The sequence below is a fragment of the Macaca mulatta genome, chromosome 12 (genome assembly GCF_049350105.2).
Source record: "Macaca mulatta isolate MMU2019108-1 chromosome 12, T2T-MMU8v2.0, whole genome shotgun sequence".
Classification (NCBI taxonomy): domain Eukaryota; kingdom Metazoa; phylum Chordata; class Mammalia; order Primates; family Cercopithecidae; genus Macaca; species Macaca mulatta.
The window spans coordinates 94,028,660-94,044,327 of record NC_133417.1 but is presented as its reverse complement, the minus strand read 5'-3'; the positions used below and the strand labels follow the sequence as shown (position 1 = coordinate 94,044,327).

At 35.4% G+C, this 15,668-nt stretch overlaps 1 protein-coding gene across 2 annotated transcripts in view; it reads left to right on the top strand.

The window, feature by feature from the left end:
* Positions 1 to 15,668, top strand: part of COL5A2 (collagen type V alpha 2 chain) — a 72,902-nt gene that overhangs the window by 13,741 nt on the left and 43,493 nt on the right. For both annotated transcript variants that reach the window (XM_077957304.1, XM_015110521.3), the window contains exons 6-15: positions 2,013 to 2,090; positions 3,715 to 3,759; positions 4,715 to 4,768; positions 5,215 to 5,268; positions 6,387 to 6,440; positions 9,349 to 9,402; positions 10,378 to 10,431; positions 11,300 to 11,344; positions 11,837 to 11,890; positions 14,955 to 14,999. In XM_077957304.1, the coding sequence (XP_077813430.1) occupies positions 2,013 to 2,090; positions 3,715 to 3,759; positions 4,715 to 4,768; positions 5,215 to 5,268; positions 6,387 to 6,440; positions 9,349 to 9,402; positions 10,378 to 10,431; positions 11,300 to 11,344; positions 11,837 to 11,890; positions 14,955 to 14,999 (537 nt within the window). The remainder of the gene's footprint in view (positions 1 to 2,012; positions 2,091 to 3,714; positions 3,760 to 4,714; positions 4,769 to 5,214; positions 5,269 to 6,386; positions 6,441 to 9,348; positions 9,403 to 10,377; positions 10,432 to 11,299; positions 11,345 to 11,836; positions 11,891 to 14,954; positions 15,000 to 15,668) is intronic.

Below are 15,668 nucleotides of genomic sequence, written 5' to 3'. Positions count from 1 at the left end.
GGAGTCCTAGATGACATCTTCTTCCAATAGAAGACTGTTTTGTATACATTGAAAATCTATTGTCGAGTGTAGCCACGTTCATCAATGATGTTAACTTGATCTTCTGGATAACTTGCTGCAGTGTCTACATCAGCATTTGCTGCTTCACTTTGCACTTTTATATTATGGAGATGGCTTTTTTCCTTAAACCTCATAAACCAACATTTTCTAGCTTCCAACTTTTCTTCTGCCACTTGCTTGCTTCTTTCAGCCTTCACAGAATTGAAGAGGGTTAGGGCCTTGCTCTGGATTCGATTTTGGGCAAGATAATGTTGTGGCTCATTTGATCTTCTATCCAGACTACTAAACCTTTCTCCATATTAGCATTAAGGCTGTTTTACTTCCTTATTATTTGTGTTTACTGAAGTCGTACTTCTAATTTTCCTTAAGAACTTTTCCTTTGTGTTCATAAGTTGGATGACTGTTTGGTGCAAGAAGTCTAGCTTTGGCCTATCTTGGGTTTCAACATGCCTTCCTTACTAGACCATCTCTAGCTTACAATGTAAAGGGAAAGATGTGAGACTCTTTCTTTCACTGTTGTGTCTCAGGGAATAAGTAGGCCCATGTAGAGGAAGAGAGATGGGGAACGTCTGGTTGGTAGAAGAACACACACAGTATTTATTGATCAAGTTTACTGTCTTGTATGAGCATGATTCAAGGCACCCAAAACAATTGCTTTAGTAACATCAAAGATCACTGAACACAGATCATCATAAGAGATATAAGAACAATAAAGATATTAAAGTATTATGAGAACTAACAAAATGTGACAGAGACACAGAGTAAACACATGCTGTTGCAAAAATGGCACCAGTTGTCTTGCTTGGTGCAGGGTTGCCACAAGACTTGAATTTGTAATAAACATAATATTGGTAAAGCACAGTAAAATGAGGCATGCCTGTAGATTGAGACCTTAGCAAAGATACATAGGAAGCCTGAATATGATTTTTGCTTTACAAAAGTTCATACACATTTTTTTCAACAGATTGTAGAAGAAATTGCCAATTTATTTATAAACAGCACACACATTCTTTCCCACCAAAATTTGGAAACTAATGTGACTACTAAAATGTATATGAACAATTTTGGTCAGTTTGATTACTAGGGTTTTTTAATTGTGAAAGAGAGTAGGTCAAACTGTTTCCGATCTTGGAACAGTCAGGGATTAATTAAAAGGACTATAAAAGTTTTATTGGCCGGGCGCGGTGGCTCACGCCTGTAATCCCAGCACTTTGGGAGGCCGAGACGGGAGGATCACGAGGTCAGGAGATCGAGACCATCCTGGCTAACACGTGAAACCCCGTCTCTACTAAAAAAAAAAAAAATACAAAAAAAAGTAGGCGGGCGCCTGTAGTCCCAGCTACTCGGGAGGCTGAGGCAGGAGAATGGCGTAAACCCGGGAGGCGGAGCTTGCATTGAGCTGAGATCCGGCCACTACACTCCAGCCTGGGCGACACAGCGAGACTCTGTCTCAAAAAAAAAAAGTTTTATCAACTTACGTAAATATAATTTAAAGTTTACTGGGCATTGAACAAACAAAGAATATCATCCAAAAATAGTCCAAAATGGAATCTGGAATCTTTAGAACAAATGTTCTAAAGGCATCTTTTAGGTTTTGTTTAGATGTTTGGCGTGTCTAACTGTGGGAAGAAATCAGTTAAAGAGACTTAAACCTGCAATCAATTAGACTGGCTAGTGATTATCAGAACAACCCATGTTTTTATCAAGTATCAGACATTTGCCACGTTGCAGAAATTGCTCTGGAGCAACATACTTATAAAATACTCTGGGAAAGAATGGTCAATCAAAGGCAGAAACAATCAAAACAACTTAAGTCTTTTTCCAAGCTCTAAAATCAAACAGTTAGAATGGCTGTTAGAAGAGGCATTCTATAAGAATTCTTTATCCATATGAAAAGGATGTTTATGTATGTCTTTTACTGTAGAAATAATGTCAACACATTGTTTTTACAGCCGTTTTCAGCTCAAATGGCTGGGTTGGATGAAAAATCTGGACTTGGGAGTCAAGTAGGACTAATGCCTGGCTCTGTGGTAAGCATAAATTTTACTGATCATTGAAGTACTTCAGTGAAAAAATTATTTTAAATACAGAATCTTGAGTTAACTAGTCAAAGAATAACATGCATCTTCTTAAACACACTCATTCATTCATTCATTCATTTAATTTATTTACTCTACTGTGTGCCAGTTAAAAGCCCGGCATGTTTCATTCATAATTATGCAAACTTTTTGCTGACATTAATAAAGGTCTATCTGTATATTTTATTTAATATTGGAAGAAAATAAAGGAGTTTAAGACATATAACCACAATCACAATAATAAAACCTATAGATTTATTAATAGAAAACAAAACTATTTTATGGTGCTGTTAGAAACAGTGGTTTGGTAAAACTTTGAAATGAGATGTTTTGCTATTTTCATTTTTATTATTTTCTACTTAATATCCTCTGGCTGCCTTATTCCAACAGCTCTGTGGTTTCCTGGCTGGGTCTTCTCAACATTCTTATCCTCTTTTGAATTTCTTCAACATCAGAAAGACTCCCATTTTTTTTCTGGATATTTGGAGCAATGCAATTTTATTGACTAAATTAACACTTTTAAAACCAACTCTCCATATTTTATTGCTCATAATTCAAAATAATTCCAGGTTAATAGAATTTCAGAAGTGCAAAATCAGACCTCATAGATAACCACCCCACTATCCATCCTTAAGGCCAGCATTATGAGCATTTTAAATATTATTTGTATATTTTTAAAGTTACTAGTAATATGGCATCATTTAGTGATTCTTTTGGGATTTTTTTTGAGTTGCATGTTTTTATCCATTTGGAGTTTAAATTACATATGTAATTTTAAATGGAGCTTTTCTTACTACATGTTCCATTCAAAATAAAAATTTAAAATTTTGCCATAAGAATAAATTTGATTTTAATTTATTCTACTTTTTAAAAGTATGATATTTAAAAATAGTAATAGACGTATAATAATCAATGTTCTAAAATCTCATTTTTGTTTTCTCTAATAGACATATAACAATAAATGTTCTAAAATCACATTTTTGTTTTCTTCCTTTTGTTATGCCTCAGTGGAACGATTTCATGTTTAAATGAGGAAAGCCTGTGTGGATAGTTTCAATCAATGTTGTGAAAGAAAGAAATCACCCAGGAAACTCAGTGCCCCAGATCATTTTCAACTCATATTTAATATAATCTAGTCATTATTGTTGATGTTTCATCTACCTTTAATTCAACTTATTTAAGCTATAAGAATTATCTGCTGTGAATCTGTAGAATTAAATAGGCAGTTTGAGAACTAACTTATGTCTGCCAAGATTTTTCTTTATTCGGATGTTCTCATTAACAGAACCATCCATTAAACACGCAAGTGTTCTTGTTCTAAAGACAAGCGGTGTGTACAGACATATGGCTCATTTCTCTTTGTAACACTGAGGGTATGTATAAAATCATCCCAAATGTTGTCCAAGCTTTAATCTTGAATTTAGCTGCCTTCCAAATGAGTGCAGATGGAGAATGTCATCATCCCCCTTTGTCAAAGCTTCACTTTTCCAGATACTAGAGATGATTCAACATTTTTGAAATATTTGACTGAATTGTCATGAGTACTATGCAACATTTCTCCTCATTTGTTTTTAAGGGTCCTGTTGGCCCAAGGGGACCACAAGGTTTACAAGGACAGCAAGTAAGTCTCTTTATAATTAAGTTACATACTATAGGAAAAAGATACACACATATATTACATAAGGTCTCTGTGACATGACTGCTTTTGGCTGGTTTTAAAATTTTATATTGTAATGCTCACTTCAAATAGGATATATTAAAGAGTATTTATTTAGAAATATATACAGCATGTTTTTGCAAAGTTTATTGGGATAAATTTTTATCATCTGATTTCTTTATGTGACTGACCTCCGATAACAAGATTCAAGATTACATGCCTTTGCGTCTGAAGAAATTCATTATGTTATGTCATGAAAATGTTCATAATTGGTTATATGCCAACTCTGAAGCTATGAAATCAGATCGTAGGAGGCAATCCCCATGTGATATTATTAGAAATAAGAATCAAGATGTTTGTTCCATGGGATCTTTAGGAAGAACGTAATGCAATATACTTTTAAAGTGCCTATCAGATGCCAGTAAAATAGTGATGTAGAGCTATTTTTATTTTTTATAGCAATTCAACAGGCATCAGAAAATAGTATTTTAAAAGAAAGAATGAAAATAACCTTTAGTTCAGTCAAGATTACCACATTGTCATTATCATGTGTGTGGAGTTTTACTTCAAGCAATCAGTGAATAGGAAAGGTGGTTGATGATGGTGATGATGATGATGTTGATGAGGAGAACTGCCACTGATTGAGCACTCATGCACTCTGTGCCAGCACTATTCTAGGTTCTTAACATACATTAATCACTTAAGCAGCCATAACAGCCTAATAAGGTAAGTACCAATATTATTCTGATTTTACACTTTAGGAAACAGTTATAGACAGATTAAGTAACTTGCCCAAAGTCACACAGCTGGAAGATGGCAGAGCCAGCTGTCTGAACAATTACACTGTATATTGAGAGAGCACAGGATTTAATATTCTATTTTTCCTTGGTTTGTATATATACTTTGTTCTCAATTGTAGGGTGGTGCAGGACCTACAGGACCTCCTGGTGAACCTGGTGATCCTGGACCAATGGTAAATGTCAAGTAAGCATGTAGACCCAGTTACATTTGGGTCCACCGTTATAATGATGTCAAATATTGAGTTAATTTATCTTCCCAGGTCCTCCCTAATGTAGGAAGAAATAACAATCCAGTTTGGGAGTCCTGTTCTATGACCCGTTCTTAAGCTATATGTTTCTCGTAGCAGAATATTTAAATTCAAAGACTGATTATGATCATTAGACAGTGCTGAGTGATTTGCATTCATGCAATTACACTTTTTTTCTTGTTGAGCACATGATCTGAGGGATGCAACAAAAAATTCAAAACATTAATAAAACTATTTTCTCTTTTTCAACAATATTTATTATTTTCATTCGTCTCAATAATATTGTGACATTTCATTTGTCTCAATATTTTGAATTATATTATTGGTAAGTAAAGGTAAATATTCTTTTTTTCCTTTTGTTTTGTTATTAGGGTCCGATTGGTACACGTGGACCAGAGGGCCCTCCTGGTAAACCTGGGGAAGATGTAAGCTACCTTTCCTCATTTTCCAGTCAGGTTTTGAAGAGGCGAAGGAGTTACAATGTTAAAAAGAATGTTCTGTATTAATTTCCATTACATTTCCCCACCCTTTTAGCTTCCATTAAATTCAATGTAAACAGAAGAACTCAGAATAGAAGTTTACAGATATCTAAAAGGGGCTCTTAATTTGCATAGTATTGTATTATTAGGTACTACTGTCTCTTCCTGCATTCCCTGGGTTTTTGTTAAGATTTCTCCATTAGATGCTAGGCTTGTTGTCACAGTAGCAAAAACCTTTCCTAGTGGAACCACTGAAATTATCTGAAATAAAAAATATATTGCTTTGATGGAATACATCATTATGAGGTCTTATATAAAGGAATTTTTAAAATGTGTTAGTAGTATAGTGCCAATATGGCTCCCCAATGATGAAAAAATGATTTCTTCAATTGGATTTTTAATTAAAGACCCAACTCCAGATTTTAACATTAAGGACGTGTAATCAGAGAACAGTGTGCAATAGCAGACTTATATTTCTAGATTCTTTTCTTAGTTGTACCAAAGTTGAGGATCAAATTATGGGTAGGCCATTAATTTCTATGTGATACTAAACCAAGTATTAATAAATATTTTCTCTTTGTGAGTCATAAGATTCATTTAAACAGGTTACATTGAATTTGGCTATAGAGCACGTATTTCTGGTAGTCCTTTCTTTTTAACCACAGGAAAAAAATGGAAAGTAGTATTTTAACAAGCAATACTTTAATTCAGTGTCATGTGATCATATAGAATTCTATAGTATATATCATATAGCATACATGTATGTTTGTGTGTATAAATTTTGATATTCATAAAATAGTGAGCTAGATCAGACCAGGAAAATTTTCAACAATTTATTCTTCTGGATAAATTAATGAAAGCCACAGACTAACCTGATAGAATCGAGTACTATCAGGAATATAGGGAATAGAGCCTATTTTTATTTTATTTTTTTTGCACTGTTTAGAGAATTGCACATTAGCTTTCTAAAGAAGGCTGTTTTATCAGTAATTTATCATTTAGTTTCAAAGAAGAACCTTTTAATCACTTTTGCCTCCCCAATCTCCTACATTTTTTCCATAAAGGGTGAACCTGGCAGAAATGGAAATCCTGGTGAAGTGGGATTTGCAGGATCTCCGGTAAGTTTATACTCAACATAAGGCAAACTTTGAAAAATAAAGAACATTGAATTAAATTGCAATTCTCTGTATGCACATGTATCAGGCACTAAGTAAATGGAGACAAACAAGCATTGTTTGTTTCTGTAAAAATGTGAAATGTCACAGGACATTTTGCCAGAGTGATGGCTCTGCGTTGCATTGGCACCATAAATACGCCTTCTGGAGCTAGAGAAGTATATCGAACATAACATGAATACCCTCCAAACTGAGTATCAAATCCTCAGAAAATTCAGAAAAAATAGTTTGTTTTTTTCATAAAATGAGTTACCAGCTTGACCTATTTACAGTTCACACTTCAATCCTATTTTAGCTTTTTAAAATCCTTTTAATATTTTTACTTTATATTGTCACATATGTCTAAACAATAGCTTGAAGGAAAGCTTGTTGCCTTGTTTTTTATCAACTAGGGACAATAAATTATGGACGAGATGCCTCTTTGGCTGCTCCCCAAACCGTAATTTTGGCTGAAATTCTTGATTAATGTTCTGGGTCCTAAAATCATATGACAATATACACTGATTTCCAGCCCTCCTAACACAGCTGTTTTCTTCCCCTTTGGCTCCCTAAAAGAATAGACCTCTGGCAACTACTCCACCAGAATCCAAGACCTGGCCCCTTGGCCATTCTCTGAACCCACCTGTCTCTCATCACTCAAATTGCTTTGCCAGGCCCTCTTCTAGAATGTGTTACACTGGCCATGGGGAAAATTAGAGTATGATAAGCAAGCAAAAATCTTCCTCAAGCGTTCCTACTTCTTGGGTTTCTCCTGCCCAATAGCCCAAACATTCACTCTCCTATTTATTTTCTATAATTTCATTATGTTTCTACCACTCAATACAATCAACAGTACCACATTACTTTCTGTTTACTTTCTGAAAATTGATGAGGTTCAATGCTAGGAAATGTTTTAAACAAATGAATGCTCCCTTATCTTTTAAGGGAAATTTACAAGGCTCAAAGGATTATTTGGTTGCAAACATAAACCAGTTTCCCAACTCCCTGCTTTCTTTCCTCCTCCATCAGCCTGGGAAATAAATGCAGACAAAGGCATGAGGTTTAATCATTAGCACAGATGTCCTTTTCAACCCATCCAGGTTTGAACTTCCCAAGTCCTGCTGCACTCTTGCTCATGCTCACAGTGTGGGCCCTCCATGGGGAGGAAGGGTGCCCCGCCAGCACACCACAGATGCACTGTGCAAGCTCAGTGCAATGTGTGATTGCGCTGTAATGAAAGTCCTGGGTCAGCAGAATGAGAATTTTTTATGAGCATTAGGACATCTGGTTCATTTTCTTGTTACATTAGGGATATGTAATCACATGAGAATTTCCCTTGCAGACCATAAAAACTGAAGTTAACTAATTATTTGAAATAACATAGCTCAGCAATTCTCCTATAGGCTTAGATGGGTCTGCACTAAGTTGCCTGCTAAGGATGGAGAGGAGACAAATCTCTGTAAAAGTTAAGTTGAAGACTTAACGGGAGTTCCTGATGTGAAATAATTCTTGAGCAGGGTTGTGTAAACAGAAGAATTAATGGGACTTCATTTGTTCAGAGAGCATGATTTGTTTTACCCCTACTGTGATAACCCTCTAAAACACTAAAGAAATAATTTTCTTTCAAGAGGTCACAGAGGAATTATTGCTTTGATTTTGTTATATGAATTTCATTCATTGAGTTCTTATTCAACCGTTTAGAAATAGTGAATGAAACCTATGATTTGCAGAGCAGAAGGATTTTGTTATCAGTGTAAGATCATGCTAGGACAAGAGAAGTTCCTTAGGAAAGGTTAAAGGACTATGAAAGTAAGAAATATTAAACCATTTCTTTATTCAGTTGTTTATCCAATGATTATTCATTGAATGTCCATTAACCAAACATAAGGCTAACTGCCAGCTATACATAAATTAACAATAATAATCAATACGTGATAATATGGATCAATGCTATCAAGGTGCTAAATATACTGGCGACGGTGGTAATGCCAATTCAATGCAAAATCAAATTAATGTAGGCCATGATAATAAGTAAATAAGTAAGTCACTAGCTTGGTATCTATTTTAAGACGGTATAAAAAAACTTTCATGCATCATTTCAAAGTAATTGTACCACTGGATTTGATTTTCTGTGGTATTTCTGTTGTTTTTTATTTAATGTGTTTAGGTGAAAGCTACATAGAATTTGCAGAAATTAATTATTTAGTCAAGAAACAAAGCATTCTCATATTTCTTGACTTTCTTTTCTGTTGGATATTTTGTTTATTCATTTAGCTTTAAAAATAATTATAAATCCACAAAGTTTCTCCTAAACAATTTATTTTAAAAATTCCTGACCACATTATAATACTATTCTTCCCATCATATTCTGCTGCCAATATTCAGAAATTCATAGAAAATAAAAACATTGGTTTGCTACAAAGGCATTTAATGTTGTACCATAAATAAAGCACAATAAAGAAAGAAAAGGATATTTTTATCTCGAATTTCTCTCCTGAATATTTTTTCTCTACCTTGGTATAGTCAATTCTCATATTGGACATATTGATTCATGCTTATATTTTGTTTTCACTAATAATTATAACACAGTGATGTCATGTGAAAAATTCTAAATGTCATTAACTCAATACCTGGTATTAATTTGTATCCTTGTATAAGTCATGTTTACATTTCTAACAGCATATTTACTTTGCTAATTTTGGTCACCCAGATATATTTTGACAGATAAAAGTATATTGCTTTTTGTTGTTGTTGTTCTTCTTAATATGTTGCTGGAAAACTGTGTACTAGCTATTTTTTGTGGAAAATGATATATTAAGGAATTTTGCATCCTTATTGACTCTAAAATGCCTTATCTATGTTTTCCTTCCAGGGAGCTCGTGGCTTTCCTGGGGCTCCTGGTCTTCCAGGTCTGAAGGGTCACCGAGTAAGTTCAATCTATTGTAATCCTCTCAGATACTGTAGTTTAGTGAATAGGCTCTGGGGAGCATTACCTTCAAAATCTTTACTAGTCAATTTGTTGATTGTCCTTAACTGTCTATGGTAGCAGTATTTATCTGTGGTTACTGAAATCATAAGTTTTTTATACATTTCCTTTGGGTTTAATTTGATTCAATAAAGAAATATATTTTGAGTTCTTACTGTGTACTGGACACTATGCTACAAAAGAGGATACAGTGATGAATGAGAAAAATCTCTGACCTGAAGCTTCAGGCTAATGGGGAATATGGATGAAAATTTAGGCAATTCCTATATAGTGGAAGAGGTGACGTGGTAGAGATAGAGAGTACTAGGTCACAGAAGGGGCCCAGTCTACCTAGACTTGGAAAGCAATAGAATGCCTTTTTTTATTACTGAAGATAATTACGATGTAACTATTATGTATTGTTTACGTATGTAGAATCTATCATCTATCTAATCTATTTGTCATAATATCAAATAGTGATTTTCAATCAATATACACTGGCCTCTGTTTTGAGTAATTGAGATTTTGATTAAGATGTCTGGTCTGCTGCTATACTCGTTATTAAGTATTTTGAACATTCACCTTGAATACAAATGATATTTTATAACTATATGAACTCTGTAGTTATGTGTTTCCTCTAAAGCCACTATAAGTTTTTTATTTGTAGCTACAGATTAAATTTCTACAAAGTCACAAATGTTTGAAGGGTGAGAACATTGCAAGCTGAAAATGTTATTTAAAGGCGAAAACTCTAATTTTCCTTGAATAAGCTTTCAGAATAGGTTGAGAATTTGAAAATATTTTGAGCAACAACTTTAAATTTGAGATTCATTTTTATAAGGCAATTTCTGCAAGCTTATTTTTGGTTCTTCTTTTATGCCTTTGAGAATTGAAAAAAAACAGGATACAAATACAAATTTATATTTTTCTTCTCAGGGACACAAAGGTCTTGAAGGCCCTAAAGGCGAAGTTGGAGCACCTGGTTCCAAGGTAATCTTATAATTATCTCACTGTAACCTCACTTTGGCTTCTTAGTTTTGCTTCAAATGTTTACACATTTTTCAGAACCATCTTAATTCAGCAGGAGAGAGGGCTATAAATAGATGGTTAGGTAAATAAACGTAATTTTTCAAAGATGAGTGGCAACGGCTTTACCATGACATGACTTAATATGCCCCCAAGAACAGCCTCCATGGCACTGGGTGTCTGCCAGTGTAGGATGGGTGTTGTCTTCATATGAAGATGGCACTGTGAATCTATCTTCTAAAATACAATCATTCAGTTTTTGTCTTAAAAAATATCTGAAAGATTTAGATAGTTCATTAGTCCCATTATTGAGTACTCCTTTAATACCAAGACCCTCTACCCATTGTTTCTTCTCAAAATTTATTTGTATTTCTACAGGCAGAAAAAACATCAAGGAAGTATAACGGAATTTTTAGTGGAAAACATCATGACCTAATGTGGAAATCATTTGACTTTAAAATTTTTTATTTCTAAGTCTCCTAGAATAGATCTTAAGATAATATTACAATCAATTTTAGCTTTGTAAAGTTTTACTTGAGACATATCAGAAATAGATAAGTCCTTTCCTGAGACTAGTTACTGCGGCTAGGTATGATAGTTTCCATCAATCTTAAGTCCCCAATATTAATTTATATGTATTTCTTTAAAACTATACTACTATTGCATTTTGAGAAGAAGTAATAGAACAACATTCTGAGATCCTATGTCAAAAGTACATCTTTCATATGCCCTCTTTGAAAATATGCTTTTAAAATTACACACACAGAGCAAAGTGATGTGAGTATCAGTTATAGGCTTCTCATACTGTAATGTATTCTCATTTTTGTTTTAGGGTGAAGCTGGCCCCACTGGTTCAATGGGTGCCATGGGTCCTCTGGTATGTGCTGGTTTTCTTGTTTCTTAAATTTCTAAGGTTATATTTCCTTGCCTTTTAGATTATAACAAGAGAATTTTTTAATGAAAAGTAAAAATAAATGGAGAACGTAAGTTGGCTGGTAAAATAATCTTGATTACTAGCTGATAGACAAGCACAAGAGAGTTGAGCCCTTCTAATAGCAAAGGCTTTCAACATTTCATTGTTTCTCTTACCAGTTGAATGCCCTTATTCTTTTTCTATACACAGTGATCAAATCAAGATTATTGTAGATTTAGCCCATTAAAGCCAGGTTAAGTGAAATCTATCTATGTAAGGGGTGATAGGTTATTTATCTCCAAATGGGGAGAGTTTTTCAAACCCAACATTGCCCCTGGAAATACTACTGCTTGGTGGCCAATTATCTTGAGTCTCAATTGGATTGAGTGGGGTAGTCAGACTACCCTACATTTCAAATTAGGTGCTTCAAGACATATTTCTTCTCTATCGTCATAGGGTCCGAGGGGAATGCCAGGAGAGAGAGGGAGACTTGGGCCACAGGGTGCTCCTGTAAGTATATCTGCTTTTACTTATATTGCTGAGATGTATATTTCAATTCATTTTTAGATTTAGTTTACTGAACTTGCCTTTTAAATGAAATTAACAGTACTGGTCACCTTTTTTTTTTTCTTTTTCTTTTGGAATAAAGTCAGTTTTACAGAAAAGTTGAAAATAAAGTACAGAGAATTCTTGAACAACCTTCCCTTTGCTTTTAATGTTAACATACAGCCACAGTACATTTGTTGTCTACTTTAATACAAAAATTAAGAAAATAATGAATACATATAGCAGCTTGGAATATAGTCCATAGAAAAACACAAACTTGGATATACTAATAAAATTACAATAATAAGAGACATTTATCAAAACCTTATTGTATGCCAAGAATTCTTCCAAGCATTTTATTTTATGTTCCTCATACTCCTAAAAGGTGGGTACTCTGAGTGCACTCTTCGAAAGAGCTGAGTCTCCTGATCACCTGTCTTTGATTCATTTTAATTATACAGATTGAGAAATATTCTTGCAGACTATTTATGTAACTTGAATCTGTATAGGAGGCATATTCTAATTATTCCTTTCACAACTCTCTGAAGGTCAGGCTATGCTGACTAATATTTCAAACTTATAGTTCATTACTTTACACCTACTTTGCTTTAGAGAGTTAAGGACTGTCACCTTTCCTCTATTATTTCAAGATCCGATCATCACCATTACTCTTAGCAATCCCAGGTTTACACTGTCTCTGCTATTACCTCCAGCCCATAGCGGACGACCGACTCAGAGCTACTCAACAGTACCAAATTCAAGGCCCTGATTTGGAAAGTGCAAGACCCTCTCACCAGCCCATTCTATATCAGTTTAGTAAGCAGAGTGTCCTAAGGGGATATAGAGGATATTATAGAATATAGTCAACTATTGGCTTATCTAGGCTAACATCATCTATCAATATAGTATGCTCACTTCTCTGTGCTTTCTTCTACTGTCTGCCAAGGGAGGTCTGACATTTCTGCCCCAGCATGGGCTATTGCTCTTCCCACATTTCTAAGAACTGTCTCCCATGTTAGCACTATTTCTCAGGGTTCTTACCAGGGTGTTAAATTGTAATATCATGAGACAGTGTATCCACATCATTAAAGGTTTCCAACTTTGTATTCTGTTTTTTGATACAGTGCCTTCAGGACCAAGACCCATACATTCTTTCTCAGATCCCACCTCTACCTAATGTTTAGGTCTTATAGGTGCTTTGGTGTATGATATCTTTTTTAAAAAGTAGTGGTGCTAGTTATTGGTCTGGTATACAGAAGTGAGGCTTAAGTTGTCTGCCAAAGTAGAAGCTTAGGTATCATCTTCAACAAGAGAGAAGTACCAACTATTAATGGGGGGAATGGGCCACTTCTCTAGGCCCAGTGACTTTAGATGGACCTGAGATTTTAAAGTTTTTTTTTTTTTCGTTTTAATTTTGAGGACAGGGTCTTACTCTGTTGCCCAGGCTACAGGGCAGTGGCACAATCATAGCTCACTGTAGCCTTGAACTCCTGGGCTCAAGTGATACTCTCACCTCAGGCTCCCAAATAGCTGGGACTACAGGCGCATACCACCATTACTGGCTAATTTTTTTTGTAGAAATGGAGTCTCACATTGTTGCCCAAGCTGGTCTAAAACTCCTGGCTTCAAGCAATCCTCCAGTCTCAGCCTCCGAAAGTGCTGGAATTACAGGCATAAGTCACCAGGCCCAGCTGAAGTTCTTCAGTGTGTTGATGCACATATCCTAATGCCACTCCTCTCAATCCAGGACCCTGACCATGACATAACAGACTTTCTAGGTTTGAGAATTCAACCATCCCACGCGCTCTCATAGTCTTGCATTAAGCCCTGTGCTTGGCCTGTTATTCAGCTTTTTCTTCTCTCTGGTTGCAGAAGATGAGAATTTAAAAAAATGCTGCCAAGGAGTCTTGCATTGGTGATTAATCACCATCAGCCTTTTAGTGTCTTTCTCCAATAGATACACTATACAAGACCCATGCAATTCCATCAGCTTTATAATTGTCATTTTCTTAATTCTTCTCAAATGCCCAAGATATTGCACCACTAGCCCATTCCCTTAAAATATCTCTGTTCACCACTGGTGACAATATTTGCCATTGTGCCATCGCAGCATGCCAAGGGTGATTCATACTCCGACTGTCACCAGCTGACCAGTGGGAAATCCAGCTTAAAAATCCCATTTTAGAGTTTGCTTTCTTGTAACCACTCTGGCATCAATGGTCTTAGGGTCTTAGGTCAGGTTTCCTAGGAAACAGCCTCAGGAAAGTGACTTGTATACAGTACAGGAAATTTATTGGTGAGTACTCTTAGAAACTATTTTTCAAGGAATGAATAAAAGCAGGGTTTGTCAGAGGGAGAAATTGAACTGTGTTGCAATTGCAACAGAGATCTCAGTCAATTTCAGGGGAACTGTGGAGCTGAGATGGCTCTTGCAGGCTTGTCTCAAATAAGGGCCAATGCTTTGTATCCCTGCATTGACCAAGGAAAGAGTGCAGTCTTGAGAGAGCTAATTCCCTTTAGCTGAGGGCAATTCCTAGGGAATGTCTCAATAGCGAGCCATCAGCAGCTGACAGGATGAATACTTCAGTACTTAAGGGAGTCCTGGGTGAAACCCACAGGATTCATTATAACTTCATTTATCTCTTTCTGTGTGTTTTATTTTCTGGACATTGCTTCTCTGAGTTAATCTGGCTATTAAGAATATTGAGGTGTTCAAATTTTCATTGTCTCTGAGTTCATATGTTAGAAGATGATACATTAAAGTAAAAAGAATCATTTTAATCAGTTTCATTTTCTCAATCTTGATTTTATTTCTTATTGCTATAAGGATAGATGCATTTATGACTACCATATCAGCTTGTGTAAATGTATTTATATTGCTATTAACTGAGTGAGGGTTATTGTCAGTTAACTTTAATATTTATTCTTCAATTTTTAACATGGAAATTTTTTATAAAGCAAATAAATTATGAGAAAATACAGTATAAAATGTAATCTTATCCTATCTTCTCCTTTTTCTCTTAATTAGGGACAACGAGGTGCACATGGTATGCCTGGAAAACCTGGACCAATGGTGAGTTATATTACTTTCATATTAATTCATTAATTTATTCATGCGTTCTTCCATTTGTATATTCAAAAACATTTACAGAGCACTCACCATGTTCCAGACACTTGGAATAAAAAGCTGATGGACACACAGTACTTCTTCAACACTGTTCTATTAAGGAACAGAGATATTAATATTGTTATGTAACATAATTGTTAACTCCATAATATAGTATACAACTTCAGGTGTGGGAACAACTTTCAAGTCAAGTCCTGAAAATAAGTATTTAATATATAAAATGGGCAAGAATATAACATTGTCCAGAGGATACATGGATGAGAAAACACAGTGGGCTCAGAAAATTCTAGGAAGGCAAAATTGGATTGAGAGGCGGGAGCTGGATCATGAAGGACTATACTTACCATGTTAAATGGTTTTTGAGCTTTTTTCTATAGTAGTTAATGTGAGATCAGGCCGGGCGCGGTGGCTCAAGCCTGTAATCCCAGCACTTTGGGAGGCCGAGATGGGCGGATCACGAGGTCAGGAGATTGAGACCATCCTGGCTAACACGGTGAAACCCCGTCTCTACTAAAAAATACAAAAAAATTAGCCGGGCGCAGTGGCGGGTGCCTGTAGTCCCAGCTACTCGGGAGGCTGAGGCAGGAGAATGGCCTGAACCTGGGAGGCGGGGCT